A 26,231-nucleotide genomic window follows, 5' to 3' on the forward strand; every position below is an offset into this window, starting at 1 on the left:
GGAAGGGCGCCACTAATGTAAGCCCCTTTTCTACTTCTACTCTATCGGTGTCAGAACATAGCTGTAGTGCGGGATACCATGTGACCGCACGTTACGTTGCGTGTAATTTTGGCCACGCCCCCGGCTTTTGTAAACTCCGTTGAGACGCGGCTCGACTTCACTGGCAGAACGCGGTTTGGATTTTCTCCTTACGCTCCACTTCGACTAAGGTAACCACTGGTTGTATGTTTGACTAGGCCCTTTACCTCGAATTTATTAATTTCGAATAGATTTAGCCTGACCACGGTTCCTCTCTGTCTCTTTCTTGTCCTCAAACAGAGAAGTGCTCCAATTACGTAGATCCTGATTTGAAGAAACTTCTCTGTATGCAACAATCCTTTTGAGGTAATTCTATATCTGTTTGGTGCCGAATGTTGGTACAACCATTATCCGAAATTATCGATCAATATTTCACTAACCGTGGCCAATTTTCTTTATAATAGGGTTGCCATATCTGCCAATGTTGGTACTTTTTTGTGGGTCCGTCCTCCTTCCACCCCCCTCTCAACTTGATTACGCGATTACTTGTAGCGAATTGATCCTCCGTTCAGACGTCTGTGGTTCCAGGCGTGGGTGAGTGATTTTCTACCTTAATTGTAGGATTGACTCAGTCGATTGAATATTGGGAGTTTGGGATTTACATTGAATTTCCCCCCCATCCCCTTTGTATTTAGATACGTTTTAATAACAGCAGGAGTAGAGATCGATTCCATTGTTTGGATTCCTTGATACATCTATATTTGGTGAGTTTATTTTTTTGAATAAATCAATTACCATTGCGTATTTTGGACATTAGACGACAGTGCTTTTTGGAGATGGGCACTTAGTCTGTTCTTTGTCCTTTTTTAGGAGGCCCGTTTCAATTGTACTGACGTGACCCCCTTTCTCTATCCTTGGTAATGTACCCAACACCATCCATGTTAATTCATTGTAACGTTTGTATTGGAATAGCAAATTAATTTGATTAATTAATTTTAGGTTACTTGATCCAGTCCCTGTCTATCCCACCCCTGTCCTGAAGAAGACCCGCAGCAGAGGCCTTGAAACCGCCCTTTATTGCGCTTGGGTCGAAACATCGACGACCATCCCCCTAACCTAAGGCCTACACCCAATTTTCCACTCCCCTATTGTTTTAATTGATGTATATACAAATGTGTGGGTAGGCCTTATGTGTTCAGACTGAAAAATTTGTTTTTTTAGTTGCACTGAATCATTTTAATTCTGTCCTCTGAACTTATCTTCCTTTCAATTCACTTGAGCACCCCCTTTGCATCTACCTCCTGTCCACTGCACTCTGCAGTTTTCCTGGATCATTTATTTTAGGATTATGTAAATAAACTTGTGATATAAAGTACTTTTGGTTTTTGATCTATGTGTTGGGTTTATTGCAACTAATACTGCTGTTTGTAAACTACACATCTCCTCAGGTACAGATTTACTCTGTCTAATTGGAACTTGCTCATATTAATAACAAGCTTTACATTAATTGCGTCTTGAGTTATATCCAGGACCACTTTGTTTCTATATACAAACTGTTACCCAGGTCCTGTGGTTAATTGGGTTTACCCCATTGATCCAATAGTTTATTTTTTGGGCTTCTTTGCTTTTATTTGTATTGTGTTACTCATGCAGCCCTAAATGAATGAAAGCCAATCGTTGTTATAGAAATTTAGATTATTTTATTCCTAGTGGCTTATTATCATGTCTTCTGAATAGTAATTTGTGTATTTCACTGGTAGGACACTTATTTTGTTGCAAAGGGATGCATAAGGAAGATGAGTTTTGTTTGGCTTGCTGAGCACGATTTTATTTTATGAGTCAGAGCATGCAAATAAAACTTCTATAGATTAAGATGTATTCTATTTGTTATGTATTTGTTAATAGGTTTCCATTAGCATATGACCATAAATGGGTCTTTCAGTTGTTCATGAGTTAATCTGAAACTTTACATGTGCAGTTCAGTTTATTTTTTGGGCTTCCTTGCTACTTGCAATAGTATTGTGCTACACAGATATCACTATGGTGCTGGCCCTAATACCGTCATAAACACTTCAGAACATCACTTGCAATAACAAAAAGAATCCTCTGTAAATCCCCCCCAGTCCCTGCCTTGGTCTGATCATGCATTAATTGAATTTTGCATTCCGGCCCCTAGGAAGAGAATTAGCACCATTCATGCTACCCCTCATTTTTGCACACAGTGGAAGAGTAACCTCAGAGGGCTTTAAAGCCTCCTTTGTAGTGCCTCGGATATCAGAATCAGATAACATCGAAGAGGCGTTCGCCAAGTACAATCAGGCAGTCTCTAGCACTATTGATCAGCTAGCCCCTTTGAAATCTTTCCCTAGCACCTCCAAGCATCCTCAGAATGCCTGGCATTCCCCCCAAATTCATGCCCAGAAACGTATTTGTAGGAAGCATGAAAAACGGTTGCGTCTCACCCATGATGAGGGAGACAGGGAACAGTTTTATATAGCTCTGGCTGGCTACCACGGGGAAAATCAGGGCCGCACGTAAAGCCCAAATAGCTTTTCAATTAGATCAGGCTCAAAAATGACCCTAGGGTGCTATACCATGTATTACAGTCTTTTACCAACCCTAAAGCGTGTGAGAATCCAGTGGCCCCTACACAAAAATTGTGTGAGGACATTGGCACCTTCTTCACACAGAAAATAGAGATCATTTATGACAAAATAGTCCGATCAGGGGAGCACTCCACCTCTACTATGCTTCCCGAAGTGCCTGTACAGTTAGCCACTCAACTGTTGGGAAGTTTCCCCCTGGTTACGCAGGCAGAGTCACTGATCCGCTCAGTAAGATCAGGATCACCTCTGGATCATATACCGGCAAAAATCACTACTTCCCTTGCCTGTCATCTGTCCCCCTCCATTGCACATCTCCTCAACCTCTCCCTGCAAGAGGGAACGGTCCCTTTGTAATGGAAAGCAGCTCAGGTTATGCCTATCCGTAAGAACACCAAGGTCCCGCTAACCGAGCTTTCCAATCTCCGTCCTATTTCACTCCTTCCTTTCCTGGGCAAGCTATTTCAGAAACACGTAAATATACATCTTTCCAACCATGTCGGACGGACGGGTAGTCTAGATCCATCTCAATCAGGTTTCCGACCTAAGCACAGCACAGAATCTGCCCTACTACCCGTCATCGACAACACCAGGGTGACCGTAGATAGTAACATCTATGTGGCTCCCTTGGCCAATCTGTTAAGTAGTTGTGGGTTTACCCCCATCTCCTACGCATACGATACCCAGCTGCTTTTTCCATTTGCAAAGTTTACTCCATCAGTGCGGGCCACCTTCTCTTTGGGAATGAGAGGCATCTCACAGTGGATGAGGAGTCATTTTCTTCAGTTCAATGTGGGAAAGACGGAGATCTTGCTTTTTGGTGAGGCTCAACTGTTGTGGACCACTGAATGGTGGCCCACTGACCTAGGTACCTCCCCCGTTCCAAAGACCAGTGTCAAAAACCTAGGCTTTCGCCTTGAGCAGGCTCTTACCATGTAGGAACAAGCTGCACAGACAGCCGGCTCCTGTTTTCATATGCTGGGTCTGCTGCACCACATCCTCCCCCTGCTCCCTGATTCGACCAGGAAGACGCTAACCCAGGCGCTTATTTTAAGTCGCCTGGATTATTGTAATGGTCTATTGCTGTCCACCAATGAGGCTGCCCTCGACAGACTACATGTTGTCCAGAACAAGGCGGCATGCCTGATCCTGAACACCCTCCCCAGAACTGCCGCCCGGCCTCTGCTTTATCAGCTCCACTGGATCCCGATACGGGAGCGAGTACAGTTTAAAGTTTGCTGTACCATTCACAAGGCCTTGTCTAACTCTGGCCCTAGATATCTTGCTGACAAATGTATCCTATATACACCTCGGCGGATCCTTCGTTCAGGATCCAAATCCCTTCTTGTGGTGCCGGGAATTAAAAGGTCTAGACAAGGTGGGAAGTCCCTATCCTATCTAGGCCCCCGCTACTGGAACAAGTTCCCTTTGCAATTAAGACAGTGCACAAACATCTCAACTTCAGGAAACAGCTTAAGACCTTCCTCTTTTGTTTCTGATCTTCAGCCGACAGTTTCTCCACTTGTAGCCCGTCTCGAGCGCAGAGATACCCCTTCGGGTTTCGATTCTTGTGTTTTACAAACAAAATAATAAATAAATAAATAAATCTACAAAGTGTAATGTACATTGCTGTTAAATTTCATCCGGTCGGCCATTTTGCTGCTTCATGAAATACAAAAGTCTATGTAAAACGCATTGAAGTGCAAGTGTGTATTGGGACTCCCCTTGTTTCTTTGCACCCGCTTGACCAAATGCCACCAAACTCCTAATCCTTCACTGATGTAACTGTTATAATAGGTCTGAAAAGTTTTGCAAAGATTCGTTAAGAGTGCAAAGCTATTAAGGGACAGAAATCTGAGGAATTCCTATCTCTGGTAACCCTAACTATAACTAGAGCGTGGCTACCACGGCTCTGTACAGTATGCACGTATGCATGCATGTTTGTATGTATGTATGTATGTATGTGGGTGTGACATTTGACTAATGCAAAAGTGTTTTTTTTTGTTTTTTTAAGCAGGGAAGACAGGCAGCAAAAAGCCTGGGGGAGTGCACAGAGGGGAAGGAAGTAACATAGGCACTCTGGGCTGGGCCTAAAAAAAAAAAAGCATGGGGGGTCGGGGACTAAAGCATACGATGGTCTGGGTGCGGGAAGGGATGCATGAGAGGTAACAGGGAACATGCGGGGAACAAATGACTGGGTGGGAAGTAGCACTTACACTCATGGAGCAATAAAAGAAAAAGAAGCAAATTCGTTATGGAAGTGTGAGCAGTTGAAGGATACAAGTCATTCAACCAAGCGAATGGTAACGAGGGAATGCTCCAGGGGGGGGGGACAAGCAAATAAGAGTGACAACAAAGGCAAACAAGGGTAATCAACGGGTTGTGCTAAAGCGCACTCTAAAGTTTTGGTATAGCCAACAATAGGCTTTTAACTAAAATACTGCTAAAAGAAGTCTGGTAGGTAAACCTTAAAAATACACAGAATTTACATTTTGGAGAGGGTATTTGCATTTTTTGCAATTTAAAAGTCTCATATACAGAAGCGCTGGTGCACAGCAAATACACTTTTTGGGAAAAGGTGGTTATACAGTGAAAAGGAAGGAGTAGTTTCTGTCCTGTAACTCCAGTTCTGTAGTAGGGGTATCTCTGTTATAGTCATAATCTAGTGAATAGTCCCGCCCATGTGCGTGCACCCCGGAGCAATCAAAAATAATCTCCTACAGTGTCGAAAAATGCAGACCTGCACAGACACTTAAGAGAGAATTAAAGACAGATAATGCAGCCTATAACACATGCTACACTGTCCAGTACTTCAACTAGAAATTCCACCAAAAAAATCCACAACAGCAAAGCCTGTACAGATTTCCCTTGCTTCAAACCCTGATGATAGAGAGGAGGATCTGGACAGACAAGCCCCATAGGCTGCCATTATGTGGCTCAGAACAGGATACTGTGCCTTTAAGAGAACTTTCCAGAACTTCACAATATCCCAGAATGCACTGCAGGTCCCATTTACTTTCAGTTATTTTTGAAGGCGTAATACGCCAGACCTGTAGCATTCCTTACATGAATATATCTCTCTCTCTCCACCGGGGAGGAGGGCGGGCGCTTATGATTATAACAGAGATACCCCTACTACAGAACTGGAGTTACAGGACAGAAACTACTCCTTCTGTAGTAGGGGATCTCTGTGTATAGTCATAATCTAGTGAATAGAATGGCAAGCCCATCCCCACACCAAAGCGGCGGTGGAGAAACGAGAAACAACACCACTATTGTGCGAACAGATTTCGCAGCGAAGCCTGCCCAACCTGAGCGTCTGCTCTGGCATCAGTGTCCAGGCAGTAATGCTTAGCAAAGGTATGGACCGACTTCCAAGTGGCGGCCTTGCAGATCTCTGCAATTGGAACATTACGGAGCAAAGCAGTCGTGGCAGCTTTGCCCCTGGTGGAATGAGCCTTAGGTTTACCCCCTAAGGTCTTATTAGCTTTTTGGTAACACAATTGTATGCAGGACACAATCCCCCTCGAGATGGATTGCTTAGAGGTAGCAAGACCTGTCCTGACTGATCCATAATTGATAAACAATTGGTCCGACCTACGAATATCTTCGGTTTTATCCAGATAAAATTTCAACACCCTCCTAACATCCAGGGAATGTAAAGACCGTTCCGCTGGAGATGAAGGATTCTGAAAAAACGTAGGCAAAGTTATAGTCTGGTTGACATGAAAATCAGAAATAACCTTGGGAAGAAACTTAGGGTGAGTACGCATAACAACCTTAGCAGCATGAAATACAGTATAAGGTTCTTGGCAACACAACGCCTGAATTTCACTCACCCTGCGGGCCGATGTAATGGCCACGAGGAACGCCGTCTTCCAGGACAGGTGCTGCAACGAAGCCTTATGAATAGGTTCAAAAGGCTCCTTCATCAATCTGGACAGCACCACATTCAATTCCCATGAAGGCGAAGGAAGCCTGACAGGAGGGAATACTTTCTTCAAGCCTTCCAAAAAGTCTTTGATCACAGGGATCTGGAAGAAGGAAGTCTGTGAAGGGCATTTCCTGTAGGCAGTCAATGCAGCCAGATGGACCTTAATGGAATGAACATTAAGGCCAGACTGCGCCAGATGTAGAAGGTATGGAAGGATGACATCCTCCTTACACGTCGTTGGGTCATAGTTCTTGGACTTGCACCAGATGCAGAATCTCTTCCACTTGTAAGCATAAGAAGTCCTATTGGAAGGTCGCTTAGCCTCCTTCAGTATGTCCATGCAATCTTCCGGGAGATTAAGATGGCCATGCCGCCAAACTCAAAGACGAGAGGTTGGGGTGCAACATCCGCCCCCCGAACTTCGTGAGAAGGTCCGGCCTGCACGGCAACTTCATGTGAGGAAGGAGAGACCGGTGAAGCAGATCCGTGAACCACCACTGCCTGGGCCATTCCGGGGCAATCAGTATCATCCGCGCCCTGGACTGGGACAGTTTGATGAGAATCGTCGGAATCAGGGGAATAGGTGGAAAAGCGTACAGAAAGCTGTTCGACCAGTTGATCCATAACGCATTCCCCAGCGTCCCCGGCTGGTAGTACCTGGAGGCGAAGTCTCGGCATTTGCGGTTTTCTGCGGTGGCGAACAGATCTACGTCTGGAGTTACCCACCTCGCAAAGACTTCTCCTAGTACTTCGTCGTTTATGACCCATTCGTGGTTTTCCTGAATCAGTCTGCTCAGCGTGTCTGCCTGAACATTCTGCACACCTGGCAGATGGGTGGCCGTTATCGTCAGTCCTCGGGCCAGAAGCCAGTGCCAGATCGCCTGCGACAGGGTGCGTGATCTCGAGCCCCCCTGCTTGTTGAGGTAATACATCGTGGTCGTATTGTCCGTCTGTATAAGCAGAGAGTTGGTCTGGAAGGACGGATGAAAGGCCTTCAGTGCCAAGTGAACAGCTCTGAGTTCCAGGAAATTGATGTGGTACGTGGACTCCGTCGGGGACCACGTCCCTTGAATCTGTAAGTCCCTGGAGTGCGCTCCCCAGCCCTGGAGAGACGCATCCGTCACGATAGTCTGAGAGGGAATGTCCTTGTGGAAGGGAACCCCTCTGAGGAGATTCTCCGCTGAACACCACCACTTCAGAGACTGAAGAGCATGCAGAGACAGTCGTATCTTGTCGTCCCAAGATCCTCTCCTCTGGTCCCACTGATCCTCCAAGCACTCCTGCAGCGGTCTCATGTGCAGCCGCGCATGTGGCGTCAGGAAGATACAAGAGGCCATCGATCCCAGTAGAGAAGACACCGTCCTCACTGTTGTAGAAGGAGTGGTCAGAAGAGCCTGAGCCTTCCGACGAAGCGATAATCGTCGCTCCTCCGAAGGAGACACACTTGCTGATCTCGTATCGATGGTGGCCCCCAAGTACTGAATGCACTGGACAGGAGTCAGGACAGACTTGGACATGTTGATGTGCAACCCCAGCTTGTTCGAGAGAAAGCACGTCTTCTGGGAGTGCGCTTGAGCTTCCGAGAAGGAGGAGGCCTTGATCAACCAATCGTCCAGGTACGAGTAGACAAACACCTTGTTCTTCCTCAGGTGTGCCGCTACCACTGCCATGCACTTCGAGAAAGTCCTGGGCGCAGACTTCAGCCCGAATGGAAGTACTGTGTACTGGTAGCGATTGGTGCCGACTTGAAATCGCAGGAACTTCCTGTGTTTGTGTGCAATGGGCACATGGAAGTACGCATCCTGTAGGTCTATTGCACATAGCCAGTCTCCCTGTTGCAACTGAGGATAAATCTGATGCAACGACAGCATGCAAAACTTCTCTCTGCGAATCCATTTGTTCGCCTGTCGCAAGTCCAGAATGGGCCTGAACTCGTTCTTGTCCTTCTTGCGGACCAGGAAGAATCGGGAGTACAGACCTCTTCCTCTTTGAGACAGAGGTACGTCTTCTATCGCCCTTTTCCTTAACAGGATATTGGCCTCCGCCTGGAGCTCGCGCAGTTGATACTGCGAGCTGACCGGAGGAATCGATGGAGGAGGGCTGATGAACCGAAGACTGTATCCATTGCAAACAATATTCAGCACCCACTTGTCCTGAGTAATTTTTCTCCACTCTGCCAGAAAAGGTTGAACGCTTCCTCCCACCGGAGGGTAACGGATGAAGGGGAAGTAACTGCTCAGGGTCGAGACCCGGCTGGGCCTTTGTTAGCTGTAGAGGACTGTTGTCCACCTCTACCCTTCTGGCGCTTTTGGAAGGGTCTCCGGAACTGCTGCTGTTGTTGCTGCTGCTGTCCCGAAGACTGGCCTCGTCCTTTCCCCTGTGCACCGAACCGTCTCTGGAACGGGCGGTAGGACTTCTTTTCTTTGGGTTTTTCCAAACCCACAGCCGTCAGGGTCTCCGCCTCCGCCTTCATGCGGGCCATCTCATCATCGGCATGTTTTCCGAACAGTGTTTCTCCGGAAAAGGGCAGATTGGCCACCCGCTGCTGGGCCTCCGGCTTGAGTGACGTGAGCCTGAGCCAAGCATGGCGGCGCTGGTTGATCCCGTGACAGTAACCATGGGCTGCCAACAGCGAAATATCCGCAGCCACGCTGATGACCTGGTTTGAAACCAGCATCCCTTCCTTAAGTATTTCTAGTAAGTCCTCCTTCTTGTCACGTGGCAGAAGGTCCGTGAACTGTTCCAGGGAGTCCCACAGGGCACGGCTGTACCGCCCCAGCAAAGCCGAGTCGCTGGAGGCTTTCATGGTCGTGGAAGAAGTTCCACAAGCCTTCCGACCAGGCGAATCAATCCATCGGCTTTCCTTATCAGGCGGCACGGTGGAGGACGGGGAGGTAGAGTGTAAGGCCGCCGTCACTATAACTGAATCGGGCACTGGGTCCAATCCGCAGGAAGGCTGGGTCCGAATCCGGTACTCTATACTTCTTCAGAAGTCGGGAGGGAGCGGCCTTCACCACCGCAGGCGTAAGAAACAGCTCCTCCGCAGGTTCGACCAGCCCTGGCACCAATGGCAGTAGAGGGCGAGACAGATGCTTCTTGTGAAGTGTCTCGAATATCATGGAGGTCGTAGGTGTAGGAGCCGTCACCGTGATGCCCAATTTCGTAGCCCCCCTCAGGAGAACCTCCTGGAACGTGCTGATGTCGTCCACCGGAGACACCCTTGTCCCCGGGGAATCGGACAAGGTCGGCGAATAGGATCGTGTCCTGGAGGAGTCCGTGCGGGACCTGGATCCTCGCCTCCTATGGTGACGCCTAGATCTAGTGGAGGATCTGCGCCGACTCCTAGATCTTACTCTACGTCCGGAGCGTGATCTCGACTTCCTAGGCCTCGGACGATCCGCCGGTTCCACCGGAGCGGGCGTCTTAGGCCTGACCGGGGCCTGCGGCTTAGGAGTCCCGTTGAGAGGGGTCGGAAACCTGGGTAAGGAAGCCGACCTGGGTAAGGAAGCCGACCTCGGAGGAACCGGGGGCGGCCTCTCTGGTACCTGAGGTCGAGGTACAGGTTGCGGAAGCGGAGGTAAAGGAGGAGGGGTAGGAGCCCTCGGAGGGAGACCCCTCGGCAATGGAGGCGGAGGCGTAACTTGCGAAGGCGTATACACCTCGGAATACACCGAGCCCGGTGATCCACCACCAGCCTGGGACGTTGGTGAGCCTCCCATGGCATCAGGCCTCTTCTCCCGCTTCTTCGACGTCGAAGAACGGTGACCAGACGGCGAGCGTCGGCCCCTCGACGTCGAGCATCTCTTCCTCGACGTCGACCGTCTCTTCCTCGACGTCGACCGTCGTCCATGTCTCGACGTCGACCATGCCTAGACGTCGACCATGCCTAGACGTCGACTTCGTACGCCTCGACGTCGACCTTGTGTCTCGACGACGACCTCTTGCGCCTCGGCGGCGACCTCTTGCGCCTCGACGGTGACTTCTTCCGCCTCGACGTCGACCGCCTCGACGGCGACCTCTTCCTCGACGTCTGACCACTCCTCGACGACGATCATCCCCTCGACGACGATGTTCTCCTCCTCGTCGCCGACGGCGAAGTCGCTTCGACGGCGAGCGCCGACGCCGGGCCCTTCGACGTCGATCACTCGACGTCGAGACCGACGAGGATGAAGACGAAATCGTCACTGGAGACTTCGACGGCGGTCTGTGCACATCCCTCGACGTCGAGCGCCGACGGCGCTTCGCCCCAGAGCCCTGGGGGGACGAGGAACAGACCGCAGTCATTCCTCTCGACGTCGTGGTCTCTGCAATCGACCCAGACGGAGAGTGGGCACGTTTGCTGGTCTTCCTGCCCCTGGGGAGCCCCCCAGAGGCCTCCGCATGGGTAGAAGGACCCCCTTGTGCCTTCAGCCTTCTTTCCTCGAGTCCCTGAAGCCTGATCTTCTTTCTTTCCTTCAGGGTCCTGCCAGAGAAGCCCTGGTAGATCTCACACTCCTCAGGAACCGATTTGGCCTTCTTCCTGGAGCACTCCAGGCATTTGTCAAATAATGCAGGCATATTTGACATTAAAAGGAGCAAAATCCAAGAAGAACAGCACTAAAGTACTTTAGGAGCACTCAAAACGAAATTAACAGTGAAAAATCACCAATAAACCCTTGAAAAGGGAGAGCTCAATGCTCCAGGGTCCTGCTTGCAGGAGCCGGAAAAAAGAACTGAAAGTAAATGGGACCTGCAGTGCATTCTGGGATACTGTGAAGTTCTGGAAAGTTCTCTTAAAGGCACAGTATCCTGTTCTGAGCCACCTAATGGCAGCCTATGGGGCTTGTCTGTCCTGATCCTCCTCTCCATCATTCCAGAGGGTTTTTGCTGCTGAAGCAAGGGAAATCTGTACAGGCTTTGCTGTTGTGGATTTTTTTGGTGGAATTTCTAGTTGAAGTACTGGACAGTGTAGCCTGTGTTATAGGCTGCATTATCTGTCTTGAATTCTCTCTTAAGTGTCTGTGCAGGTCTGCATTTTTCGACACTAAGAGATTATTTTTGATTGCTCCGGGGTCCACGCACATGGGCGGGACTATTCACTAGATTATGACTATACACAGAGATCCCCTACTACAGAAATGGCGGCTGTCAGTGGCAGTTCTCCACTTTGGGTATTTCAAAGGTGATCATAAAATTGTCAAATGAGTATTGTAATGTTCTGTATTGCATCATTTCTAGAGCACTGTCTATCTCTTGTTTAAAGTGCAGGGCACGACAGGCAAACATGATGCACAGATATTGTGGTACACAAATATGCATTCAATTAACAAATCACATCAAGAACAAGCAACAACACCATGTCTGGTTTTAATATGCTATCGCATGTAATGATTGGCAGCAATAAATGCGCATTTGTGCATGTGTTGACATTAAGAAGTCGACCGGCAGAGAGATGTAAAATAATCCTCATGCACAACTACACATGTACTTTATTGGAGGAGGAAGGATAATCAAACAGGCAATAACATTAGGTGAGACAGAATTATTTCTCTGGGCTGAGCCAAGATGTTATAAACTACTGCTGGCAAAAAAGTAATGGTTTGAAATAGTCCGACCATAAGCTCGGTAATGCATGTACACTTTAAAACAATCTGAGTGTTTAGATCGCTGTGCTATCAAAGCCAAGACCTAAAAAAATGGCACAGGAAATTAGGCAACAACTGTACCTTTTCAGACCCCCATTTCACTATACAGGTAGTAGAACGAATGAAATAAATAAAAAATATTTGGAAAAGTGATGCTATAAAAAAAAGCAAAATAAGGACAGACACCAACTACACTAATTAATATGCAATATTTATTTCTGGAATTTACATATTCACAATCCGCATCCGTAACAGACCAAATCTTTAATAAGGAGACTCGAGTGGAAATTGTTTTGATTAAAAGAAATATAAAAGCATACAAGTTCTTCCCTCCATGTCTCTAGCAAGACACCCAACCACTCGAGAATACAAGAATATAAAAGTTCACATTAAAAATGAGGCATAACTTAGAACATTGATGTATTGGACAGAATAAGTCACTATGCACCTTTTTTCTTCAATAACTTAACGCGATCTGTTTAAGTTCATTTAAAGAGATGGAACATCAATGTCACACAGTCAAAGAAAAAAAAAAAGTAAGTGCAAATTTAACATTCAGGGAATTTCCCATTAGCAGCAGAAGTGAGTGTGTGCCCTTGCGGCGTATTAAACAGAAACGTGATGACATATGGAGGCAACACCTCAATAAGAGGAGACACCATATCAAAACAAAATGCCAACCTGAGAGCACGCGGTTGTGCTCAGGCAGGATACCACCCCTCCTTCCACTCCAGCTCTGGCCTGCTGTCTTTTGGTTATGGATGTCGCCCACGGATCATCAAGACACAAACGTTTTGGTGTATATTTTTTCCAGGTGCAGTCAACTCTGCCTCAGCGCTATTTAGGATTATCATGAACCAGCAAGAATGGTCATGCGCTTCAAAGGCATAAGCTTTCAGCCTGCTTGCCTACATTGCATGCCGGAGTAACCCATCCGACCTGTTCTTTGATGCCACCTTACCATAGATGAGATAGGTGTGATGCATGTTTCAACGCTTAGTGAAATGCCATCATTGGAAGAAGCGCCTGGCACCCTGTTACTTGGGACAACAAAGTAAGCATTCTGGAACTGCAGAGGATTAAAGTAGCAGTCATCAGACCATTACACTTCAAATATGCAACTGTAAAGCAATTTGGCACTAGAATGCCCAGCGAACCATAATTGAACACTAAAGAAAGCTTGTTCACAGAGCATCAGATACCAGTTAGCAGTGATAGCAAGCAGTGAGCATTTGGTCTTCTGTAAGGGATTTGGAAGATGTGTCTGTTGGTGGCAGCAGCTGAAGAACAAACAACTTAAGTTTTCCAACAACTGGCTGAACCAAAACAAAATTTAAATCACTGCCTATTGGCTACGCAAGCATGCTTATTGTTTTACTATTGCCTGTCAAAGGGTAGCAAACACTTGACCCATTTATCAAACAAGAAAGGACACCTGTGCCTCGGAGACAAGATGAAATGAGCAACAAATGAGGTTTTACCTAACGCAATACTGAATAAAACCTAATAAAAAAGCAGGTTCCTAATCCTGTCAAAGATACTTCGGCTCAGAACCTGGGGAAAAGTCTCCAGAACACTAAGATCAAAGTACCAACGGAATGATTCCTAGCACAAATAAAATCATTCAGTGGATAAAACGAAGGTGCTTTAAAAAACAAAAAAAAAAAAAAAAAAACCCTGCCCTGATATCCTACACAAAAGTGTTTTTTGAAATATTTTGGGTCCCATAATTAAGCCAGAAGAAACAATTGTGAGTATATCAAAGTCATAGGGAGGGATTGTGCTTTAAAAGAGATCGAGATGGGTTACTACACTTTACAGTGCTTTTGATAGGAAAGAGTGACGATGTGCAAAAAAACAAACAAAAAAAAAAATAACCACACTCTGGCACAGTTAGCCTGAACAAGGCATCACAAAAAATCTGCTAGCAGCACACTACGACCACAGCATGCTTCTACACTGAAATACAAACATGGGTCAAAGGACATGCAGCAACTAAACATTTCAGAATATCAGTTTGAGCATCTTTAACTCTAGGCACCCATGAGGGTTTATATGTAACTTACCAAGATGTTGCGAGGATCTATTTGTTAAGCTTGGACCCAATGGAACACTTAGCCAAATGCATTCCCTTGTCCTTCCTCACATAAATATATATTGTAATTTTAGTCTGAAAACATAAGCCAGTCCGTACAAACTGACAAATACAGAAAATAAAGCACTCCTATCCTCATGGGCCCGTCTATAAAATAGCAATGTCATCATCAGTCCAATTGGGCATTTTGGTTTGTAAAACTTAGTCTCAGGGAAAATCATATGCCAATATTTATAAAATGGAGAAAACTGCTGTAAAGAATGAATGAAAAAAATCTCGCTTTGTCTTTGACCATGCAGTACATCTCAGAATACCTTCAGGCTGGGCATGGCACATTAAGAGGCACCACTTTGCGTGGCTTCCTAGTTTCTTCAACTGTGTTATAAAGTGTATATATGATAACAAGTAATAATGAGAAACATGATCCCTAAACACTTCTAATGTCCTCGGATGTTTAAGTTTAAGATTGTCGTCGGTCAATTTCCATAATGCAAAATGACCAGCTCATAAAGCCACTGTTAAGTGCTGAGTTCAACTTCTTAAATTCACCCTGTATTCCATATTTGTATCAATTTGGAATTTACAAAGTTAACAGATGCAATGTCCCAAATATCCCAGTCTCTACCCTGCTAGCCCCCAACAAAAGTGAAGCAGATATGGTATGAGAGGTAACTGCTTCAGTCTCTGTGGTTGGAGCGGGGGGCCTTTATAGAGTCAATAAAAAACACCTTCAATAGTTGCCACAAGAAAACCAACCCTCTCTCATCACGTATGAATTCAAGTATCGCAGCTCAATGTGAGATATGTTACATGACAGGTGGCAAAGGAGGAATCACAGTACAGGTTGCCCTGACAAAGCCAACGCGATGTGCACTTTTGACAGCATGCAACTCTGTTGGAGTGGATCACTCCATGCCTCTCCCATGAGAAGGTGACCTCGAACTGACAGATCCAGAGGATTTCCTGTGTGCCAGGTATAGAAAGGCACAATGGATCTCAGCTGTGAAAATGCGATCAGGCCTGAAACAAGCCACATGGCTCACAGTGCAATGTACAATAAAAAAGAAATATGTTGAAGGCGAAGAAAAAGGCTAATATATTTTATATAGATGTCATTCCGCCTCATTTCCATATCTGGGTGCTGAGCGTCTGACTGGTCGCGTGGCCACTTCCTCCACCTATAGGCTGTCCATATGCCACCATTCCATTGGCTCCATAAAAGTTCATGCTGGCCATTTGGTGATTCATCTGGGATACAGGGAGACAGAAGGCTGGTAAGAACTCCAACAAATTGGCATGTACAAAACATAGGATTTATTACAGCGTAAAAAAATAAGGCCTAAATGGCACCTCTGATGAAAGATTCTTAAATAGACATATCAAACATACATGAATGAGCTTACTCCTAAAGGTGTTGCAGACATAATGAATGGCATATGAACACTGAAGGCTGCCTTCCTATCATGTCAATAACACTACTGCCTCTAAAACCTGAGATACTATGAAATCCCCCATTTCCTTCACCAAATTTGGGCTGTATATCCAGTCACAATCAAAAGATAGCAAGCATCAGAGCTGTTAACATATCCAGGTACAGTATCTTCCCATTTACACTGTCATTCCCTGCCAGCAGACACTGTCTAAGTACTGTTTGATCTCCCAATATTTTCCACAAACCAGGCATCCCCTTGGACTCAATTTTTGGCTGTAATTACGTTGTTGCCTTTTCGGCTTCTGTACTTTGTAAAGGAGCAGCTACATTTCTATGGAAGCCTCAACACTGATGCCCGCAGATTTGCTGTACTTCTGGTGTCACTATCATCTGTATTTAGAAATCTCTGCTCTTCCGCACCGATTTAGCAAAGGTATTGAATGCAACAATGCTGACTTTCCTTGCATCTTTACTGGTTTAATGGATGTGTTGGCGGGTTCCTCTGCTCAGGAACATAACACAGTTAGGTGTTAGGAAAATAGTAATTGATGCCAAATTGACAGCTGAAATTTCTAATATATTGTTTTGTAGCGCCTATAATAACACTGCTTCCCATTCTGATTTATCCAACTTGGAAAATGGGCAATGGTTACTGCGCATTAGATCAATCAAAGATGCAGCAAATGCATTTCAATATGGTATTCGAAGTCTGTGCACACAGCATACACACCCTGATTGGGAAGAATTCCTCACCTGTGTCCCTAATCCATGGCAATAAACCATATTCAATGATCCCGAAACCCTCACACGCGCCAAGGCTGGGAGACATCTCGCTATCAAACCTTCTTTACGCCGATGACCTAATCTTGGTAAGCCGCTCCCCAATTGGACTGCAACATCTCTTGGACACTACCAATCAATTTTCAATAAAAAATGCTTTGAAGATTAACTTAAACAAGACTAAAGTCATGTCAGTGAATTACAACAAATTAAAGAAATTGGCATGGTCCTTGGATGGTCAAAGGCTGGATCAAGTTACCAACTATAAATACCTTGGCGTATTACTAGACAGTAGAGGCTCGTTCAAACCTCAGCTAGAGGCCATAGCACGGAAGGGAACTACCTTTCATTTCTCAATGAAGCCGCTACAAAAAAGTTCTCCCTGATCGATCATTTGGCCCCCTCCTACAGGTGATTAATGCACGTCTCCAGCCTATGCTCACATACGGTAGCGAACCCATGCAAGGGAAGGACGCTAGTGCCCTAGACAAAATAATCAGCAGAGCATACAGGGCAATCTTCCGTCTGCCAAATTATGTCTCTCCTGCCCAAATCCGTCTCGAATTTGGCATCCAAAAACAAACGGTAGAGAGAAGAGGCGCCTATATAAAATGCTGGCATAAAATCAAAGGCTCGGAACGAGGAACCCTAAACGCTCACCTATGGACAGAACTGTCAATACGATCAAACTCACCCGCTAAGAAATACCTTTTAAACTCTTTGGAATATCTGGATCTAACCAGCCTTTGGGAGTCATCAGCTGACAACAACAATTTCAAAAAGGTGGTAACAAAAGTTACTAAATTAATATCATCTATCGAAGACAAAGACACCCTGGCCAAGAGGGCACACGGATGGGTCGTGTTGAAAGATTACAATGCCCTGAAACCGCATAAATATCTGAAAATGGGCCTCACGCAGAAGACAAAAGAAATTTCTAAACCTGCGCTTTGTAATTCTACCAATTCTACCTCATTTGGCACCATGGAAAAGGAGGCCAGACGAACATCTTTGCCGTCTTTGCAAATCAGGGAATGAGGATTTAATCCACTTAATCTGTATCTGCCCTAACCTGATAGACATAAGGCGCGCCTTACTTCGACCACTTTGGAATCAAAAAGGTGTAAAAAGCTGCAGGCAAGCCGTGATGATATGCTTCAACCCAGAAGAGGTCCAGTTAAATTGCAGACTGACGAAGTTTTTTGACATTGTATCCACAAGACTTACTCCACTACACGGCACAGTGACCAAAGGCATCTAATAATTCGCCAATCAAGAAACAGTCTGCCAAGGTCCTGCCAAACCAAGCAAGCTGAGAACATTGACTCACACTTTTAATTTTCACAAGTGTGTTAGAGAAACTGTAATCGAGAACGATAACTCAATACGGTTTTATATACCTTTTTTTCCTTTAACAATACACACGCATTCAAGCTTATAACGATTTTAATGATGTACGTTTTACATTGTGAGTTTTAATTAACTGTACAATAAAGTAAACTAAACTCACACTGCACTGGAGGAGGAGGTGAGGAACTCCGATATTTTTTAACAGTAAATGTCTTCAGCCTAACGAGAGAACAATAGTTTTACAGTTTAATACAATGCAAAAATGCTCTACAAACACTATCTGGAGAGGACAGCCGTAATGTGGAAACATATAAATAAATGTTTTCACATTTAATTGCTTATTTGAAATTTCATGAACATTTTCAGTGCAGTTTTACCACTGGCTACTGCATAGACATGCAGAGTCTAGAACGGCTGCTTCTTTAGATGTAGAGCTATTTGCCGTTGCAGGTATAAAAACAAGGATGAAGAAAATGCCCATACATTTACCCTGAAGGTTCAGAGTATATAATATAAATCTATCATCATTAACTATTGTTAAGCGTTCCAAAAAAGTGACTCATTTACAGTGGCGAAGGAACTAGAATTTCTGTAGGTGCTCCAGCACCCGCAGAGATTCTCAATTGAGGTCAGCAATCAAACGGGTAACTGAAGAGGCATCAAAAGCGTTATTCTTTCTTTTCAGTATTTGCTGTATGTTAAAAAACAGACTACCAAATGGCACGTAACCTTGTGCACTGCGCAATTTCTGTTCGAATATATTTTCATTGCCTTTCTGGCAACAAGGCAATGGATTTCTGTCAATGAACCATATGCTATTGATGCTTGGGTACATTTAAAAAAAAAAAATACTTTTCTTGCTCCCTTTATTATATGTATTAATTTTTCAAAATATATCACCCTTAACAGAATTACAAAGGAGGCATTTCACCTTTGTTACAATTTAGGCTTTTTCTAGGAATACAGGGGCAGATAACATTGTATTCTGCGAGTCCTATTAAGGACAAAATGCAATGTAAGTAGGTTTCGCAATTAAAATAGCGATTCCTACGCATTCCTTGTCTGTGACTCGCAAATAAGGAATGGCTTCCCATTCATTTCTATAGGCCAAAAGGCCCATAGAAATGAATGGGAATTGCATGCGCAATTTGCAAGTACCCAATAGGTACTCGCAAATTGCGCATGCAATTTCAAGTGAGGGATAAAAATTAGATTTCCCGTGCATAAGGGGTATTGGACCTATGTTATGTTAGCATGATGTATCTATATGTATACTTTCTGCTTGATATATATGTCTTTTTGCTAGGAAGAAACTCTCTTTTCCTTCTCTGTAAATGTGCTGCAAGAAGAGAAGGCCAAGAACCATACAGACGCCATTTTCAGCACATGTGCTCGAGCACGGGATGCGATCACGTGCTGATCACATGCTGTTTTCAAGCTCCCTGTTCATCTGAGTTACTGGTAGAAGCTGAAAGTAGCCCGTTTACTTTACTGTTTAGGACTCAAGGTCGCATCTGGCTTTGGGAGTGATTAGAGCATTCCTGAAGGCGCCGCCTCTTCTTTCCCAAGCACCGAGACGAAAGGGAGTCACCCCTCCTGCCCTCCCCCGTAATAGATAGCTATGCCTTTGTTCCTAACCAAGCTGTGTCATATATGGTTTCATCCTGGAGCAAGGGGGCCAAGTGGTGTTTTTCCTTTTATAGGGATGGTATGGGGTGGGCGAAAGTGTATATACCTCAATGTTTGAATATGAGCCAGAAGTCTTCTCTGCGCACCTGATGGGTGAGGGTCAGAGAGGCTAATCTATAGAGTATTTTGCTCAATAAATGATTGAACCTTCTCCACTGCCAACTGACTGATTATTTGATAATGGTATTAGGTCTATTGGTAGGTATAGTCCTTTATGTTATTTTTTATGGTACTTCAGTTGGCGACTCCGGTGGAACTCTGTGATAGGGTTGTCCTCCCCCGTAAACGGGTGGGAAGGACAAGGGATAGTTCTGGTCAAGCGGGTGGACAGAACAAGGATCCTTTGAAATGTAGCCATCTTAGGTATGAACTTACTCCGCTCTCACGATCGGAGTATCCCCAGCTGATAGTGACCCTTCACCGTAATCCTACGGGCGTAACCCAGGAGTGGACCGTGTTGGACTTCAGCAGTTGCAGTGGAGAACACGCAATTGTACCTGTGTGCACCAGATAAGTGGATTGTTTTGGGGTTTTTGGCACTCACTGTTGAACAGTGCTTTTGGAGCAGTTAACTGTGTAGTATTTGGTGGTCAGTGTACCACAGAGAATTTTGGGGGGCTGACGGGGAAGCATTGTGGCTGTACGGGTAGATGCTCCACGGACTTGTTTTGTGAACAATAGAGACGCCGATCGGACGCCCTGGTGTGGCTCGTGTGGTGCGCACCCAGCCGGACTGGTCTCAGAAAGGTCTGTGGCTGTACCTGGGTAGCCTTGGGGACACATCTGAAGCGATGCTAAGGCAGCAGGCTTAGTCAGAATAGTCCCATGGGTGAACCAGAAGACTGCAGGATGGTCTGTAGGACAGTCTGTGGTTATACCTGTCCGGCGGTCTCTTGGTAGTCTTTGGACTGCCTGATTTTGGTATCTGTAGGTCTTGAAACTGAATTTGATTGATTCTCCATGAACAGAAGTCGACGGGCTCTGTTCTCAGTTTGGAAAATTGTTGGATATCCATGTATGTATACAATGTTGTTTTTGGGTAATTGAGTAGTGTGACGCTGTATGTCTTTGTGAATGTATGAGCGAGGCTATGATTGGATGTGGTTTTTATGATTCAATGAAGCATAAGATGTATTTGATTTTAGTTTATGAATTTGTGATGACGATAACAATGCTGTGTTTTAGCAGACTGCGTTGTTTTAGGTGTTGTTGCCGTCCCAATGACACCCGCTTGGCTGAGAGTCAACCTGCCCCGTCTGAGGGCAGCCAGAGTCATGATATGTATGTAAAGCATGGTATTACACCCCTTTTGTTTAATGCATTGTGGCTGTGAATGTGTGAGAGAATGGGAGAAGTGAAATTGTCAAGGAGTGAGTTTAATTTGGCCTCATCGCCATCAGTGCGTCGCAAAAGGAAATTGAAAGGGGTGTAGCTAGAAAAAGAGCACCCCCTGTGATTTGATGATAACTTGATATACAAAAGTACTAACGAAAAGTAAATATGGACAGATCAAAAGTTCAGTTTAAGAGAAAAAAAAATGTGCGCATTTGGAATTTGCAGGTTGTTCCCATTTGGGGTTGTTTTTTTTCTTTTGGTGGCTCAGTGAGCCAACGTGCCTGGTGCAGAGGTTTGTGTTTAACATCATGGTTGTAGGTTCTAATTCTAGCTGGACCTCCTAAGACTTTCATCCATTTGAGGTTGATAAAATGAGTACCATTGCGTGGGGTGGTAACAAACATTTGTTCTATGCTGGTATGTTATCTTATTATGTTCTGTGAATTATTCACAGTAAGTGTTTTAATAATTTGAGAATAGAAACAAATTGTGGCCCCTAAAAGGAGACAGTATATATATATATATATATATATATATATATAAAGAATTTTTTTTTTTTTAATGGGGTTAATTATTGAAGGTTAGGAAGAATTATGAAGGCTTTTTGTCTGACAGCTTCAGAGTGAGGGGGCTAAAGAGCACAGAACGCGATGCAGGACTTGAAGGCAGATTTTGACCTTGAAGTCTGTAAGCTGGGGCTAGAAATAGGAGCGAGTAAAACAGGTGACATCACTGCTCAGAAAGCTTTTATGACATGAAAATGGGTAATGCTTGCAGTAGGTGAGCCTTGGAAAGAGGTGAGGGCCAGGATTGCTCGCAGTGGCTGGCTAACAGCCCAGAAAGTTCCACGCTGAGGTGCTATTTTTAGCTTTTCTTATATGATAGGACGGCCGAGAATCAAAACTTACAGAGCCCTGTCTGTTCCCATATTGTTCAAGACAAATTAAAAAAGGGTGCTGTGAAAAAAATGATACATTCGTTTTTCTGCTTTTGAAAAATAATGTCCACGTAGTTGTCTTTATTTAAAAAGAAAATGTTGCATTAGTCTTCGACAAAAAGTAAGATGAAGCTTTTTTTTTTTTAGAATTTTGTGGACTACATGCCTAGGTAAAAACGATCAGCAAATTAAGATTTATTTTTCACAGGAAGATTTGCGGCGCAAGAGAAACAGAGCGTCTGTGAAACAGTTTTACTTTTAGAAAGTCAAAATTAAGGTGGCTTAACATGCTTACATGCTTTAGTCATTGCAGAGTTGACAAGATGGTTATAGTTAAGTATCACTTTATGTGTTGTTAATGTGTGTTATGTTTTGTCTCCTGATTAAAAGTTACAGTTGATATTTCTGTGTGTTATATGAAGTGTCTCTCTTTGTGTGTTGTGTATTTTTGCTTCTGCCCACAGATCATTCATTGATTGTTCTGGATGGTTCTAGGGCTGACAAGGCTACAGTTTTATACGTGAGTTGGCTTGACGAAGACGTCATAGTTGTGAAGAGATAATGGTGAAATGAGCGCCCTGAATGGCTATAGGCAGGAAATCAGGGTGAGAGAAGACTAGAACGGACTGAGAATGTTATAGTAGGTGCAGAGAAGTAGTGAAAAAGCAGGTGTCAACAGCAAACGCAACAGCGATGGTCCATACCACGAGGTGGTGGAACGAGTGTTCCATATGTACCTGTGCGACCTCATCAATGTGCAAATTGCAAAAAGGAGGGTGCTGCCAGCTGTGTGTTGAAACGGATGTGTTTTTGAATAACTTCTTTGGAAAGGAATGTTCGTGTGTTTTTTCATTCTTGTGCATTTTGTCTTTCTAAGAATTGTTCCTGTGTGTCAGAAGCGACACAGTAAGTTGTGTCAACAGCCCATCACCACTTTGGTGACCTGCTGTCAGAGGGGGGAGAGGAATGTAAGGAAATTGAATATTAATTTTAAGCCTGACAAATTAAGCAGACCAGAATATTGGTTGTTGGGTTGCAGGTTAATTATGCATAAAGTGCATGACATAGTGTTGTGCGCCACCGATCATTTACATATGATATTGTAATTTGTCTATGCTTTCTGTGCTTGGTATACAGCAAGTATACCTGATGGCATGGCATGTGTGCTTTTATTTTATGCATGTTTTTGTTTTACGTTTTTGCTTTTAATACTATTAAAAGCTCCCCTGTGTTGTGAGGGGATGGTCATGACAATGCCCATCGCTACGCAACAGTTTGTTGGACTTGTTCTGGTTACTAAATTTCACAGATATGATATTTCATGCTGTGAACATGATAGACAACACTTCACCAGTGCATTTCTATTTGGCTATAATGGTATTGAAGTAAACAAAAAGAAAACAAAAGAGATATACAGGATTAAAAATGTGTCACCTGCAGTTAGTCATGTTACTGCCCCTTCCTTTAAGGGACGGGCAGCCCTTGATTGATGTTCCCTGATTGGACCCTAAGGATGAACTATACATTTGTGGCTCTTGCTGAAGGTGACCTAACTTTTCTCATGATATTGCACTTACATGTAGTCATAAGAGACAGCAAGAATTTCTTATTTGCTGTCCTGAGTAGCAGGACTATGATTTTAAGTGGGTATAGTGCCCCCTCCGGACAGGTGATGAGGGAAAGGATAAATTGTAGATCAAACACCAGAGACCTGAGAATTATTAGACTAGGGTGACAGGTATTCTCAGTAATCATGAGGAGACATTGTTTAGCCTGTGTATTGTATAGTGCACCTGATGCACAATTATTAAAGGGAGGTATCTGCATGCCTCTGATAATTCAGATCATGCGTTTCCCCTTTTGAGGTGTTCTAGATAAGGAATGAAGGAACACCCAGATGTAGTAATTCAAAAGATGTTTACCCCATTAGACATTGCAACTATCTGTGAGGACATACATTCAGATAGAATTCCCATGTAGCTATCTACCCTTAGATGGCCGAGGATAATGCTCTCACATTAAAGTTAGTGAGGATAATGAAGAGTACCCAATTGAAGAGACTAGAAGCACTGCCTTTGCCTTTATATCCTACGAGAGTGACAGTGCATTCTAGACCAGAGTTGTCCCATGGCTTCTGGCTACTCCGTTGAAGATTGCAGGCCACCTGCCTGCAGTCCCATTGTTAAATACAATTAATTGTTTTTGCGCTAATCTGAAGGAAACTAACAACTGTGTCACATTTCCTACATCACTAGGTTCTGCAGGATCTTCCAGAGTAAAAGGAAGAGTCATAATAACCAACCTGCAGAACGATGATAAAGATGAGTCCTTACTCCCATCAGTGACAGCTACAGATGAGGGGCGGACGTTTTGGACCTACAGTCCCAGCACCCAGAAAGAAGCAAGGCTGGACAGCGATCGCCAGCGCTCATTAATGGCATCTCCAAAGCATTGTGCTTGCTCCATCAGACGGCGTTGGACATCAGAGACGAAGGAGGAGCCGATTCCCTGTTTGCCACAGAGCAAGAGTTGCAGTGCAAAAGAGTGAAAGAGAAGGATCCCGGTTGTTGACGGCTGGGCTGGTTTAAGGCTTCAGTTTTCTACCGCTCATGTGCAGGTAACCTCTGACAGTGCGCAGTCCCTTGAGCCCCTTGGCCTAAGTTTTGGCCACCCCCCCTCCTTTTCTTTGCTCCAACAGAAGGGCAGTGCACCGGAGGATCCAGATTGGCAAAAGGCACTACATTTGTGGTACCCATGTTGAAATAAAAAATAAAATAAAAGACCAGCCAGAGCGTCCTCTGACACTGAATAAAGAGTGTTGGAGCCTGAGAGTGTTGCTGAACCTGAAACTCTGTTGCTCTTTCCTGATTAAATAGTACTTGGGTCAGCACGATATGATCTGCGCCCATGACCAACGAAGAGCACGATATCTGAAGTGCCTGCGGCAGAGGAGAAACACTGGTGCACTGCTTTGAGACATTGACACTTTCGAGTGAGCTGTGAGTGTTTGCCAGGAGGGCACTCCAACAGATACTAAAAAGCACTATTTTCATGGAAAGGCCTGGATCGAGAGGCCCAACACGGAAGAAGACAATGGAGGCAGATTTGATGGACGATAGAAGCCTACCAAAGAGGCTTAGGACGGACTTTGGGCATAGCTGCACAAGCTATTCCAGTGCAATTGTATAAAGTGGGTGTTAGATATGTTCCCATTTGACTGAATTGCCATGGTAGAGGAAGTGGCTCCGCCCCAAGCATCCAAAATGGTCCACCAGAAGTGAATTTGTGGGACTGTTCTGCTGGCATTGTTTTAGAGTAGTGTTCTGTTTAGTAGAACAGCATCAAGCCCATACTCTGATAAAGAGTATCCCCATTTCACCTGAGAGCATTGATAAGGATCGCCACTGTCTCACCTGAGTATATCTATGACCCATTTGATTCCACACAAGGACTGACACAGATGGAGTGATGATGGTATCTACTAGCTGTAGGGCCCATGGATTGCTTCCCATTCTGACTAGTAAAAGATTATCTGGTTTTGTCCCTATTCTTGCTATATGTGCGTAGGTTGAGAGGCCTAATTATGGTGGTATATATATATTTATTACACTCTAAGTTAAGTAAATGAGGTTATGAAGATGTCCTGGAGTACAGTGCATTGCGTTAGAGTTAGATCCTGAGAGAAGGACGGAGAAAAAGGTATCGTGCATCTAAGTGCTTGCCTGAATATAATGAAGGAAGCATGAATGTTTTTGCTCTCTTTCTCACTTTCTTTCACATCGTTTCTTTTTCTCTTTTAAAGTTATGGACGCTGCTGTCCACTCTGCCGTGCACAACCTTAGCTAAGTACAAGTAGTGAACTCTGTTGGCCACAGTGAAGCCTGCTTAGACACGTAATGCACCCTCTTTGAATCACGCCAATGGCACTAGGTGAGCAAAGAAGCTTGTTTCCGAAACAATAACAAGTTGTCTGTGAAAGGAGAGAGTGGGTAGTGTCCAGCACATTCACTGCATAGAAATATACAATTACCTCCGAGCAGTGAGAATAGATAGGTTACAACAGTCTGACGAACAGATCTACAAGCTTCTTGCACCACTTTTGTGTCACTTTTAACATGGGAAAAGTAGCGCAAGGAGCTTGTAAATCTGCCTCTGACTTCTCAAGAAAAACACTCACCTCCAGACTCTGCGAGTCAATGAGATGCAACATTCTAGGTACGCAGGGGCAGATCTACAAGAAAGTGCCGCAGCTTGGCACCGTAAACCTTTGACTGCACCACGCTGCGGGACTTTTAGAGCGTAGGAATGCAAGAATATGTTGCATTTCTGTGCTCTCCCCTCCGCTGGCGCACAAACAGCTGCCATACGCCAGCACCCTTGCACCATGGTGCAAGGATGCCTGCGCCAAGGGGAGATTGTTTTTGTGCAGGAAGT

The 26,231-nt window shown here is 44.8% G+C and overlaps 1 protein-coding gene across 1 annotated transcript in view; it reads right to left on the reverse strand.

Moving 5' to 3' along the window:
* Nucleotides 1-12,377: 12,377 nt before the first annotated feature.
* SMAP2 (small ArfGAP2) overlaps nt 12,378-26,231 on the reverse strand; it is a 130,340-nt gene continuing 116,486 nt past the window's right edge. The window contains exon 10 of the mRNA XM_078681104.1: nt 12,378-15,522. Within this exon, the coding sequence (XP_078537230.1) occupies nt 15,397-15,522 (126 nt within the window). The 3' untranslated portion in view covers nt 12,378-15,396. The remainder of the gene's footprint in view (nt 15,523-26,231) is intronic.

The sequence above is a fragment of the Lissotriton helveticus genome, chromosome 3_1 (genome assembly GCF_964261635.1).
Source record: "Lissotriton helveticus chromosome 3_1, aLisHel1.1, whole genome shotgun sequence".
NCBI classification, from domain to species: Eukaryota; Metazoa; Chordata; class Amphibia; order Caudata; family Salamandridae; genus Lissotriton; species Lissotriton helveticus.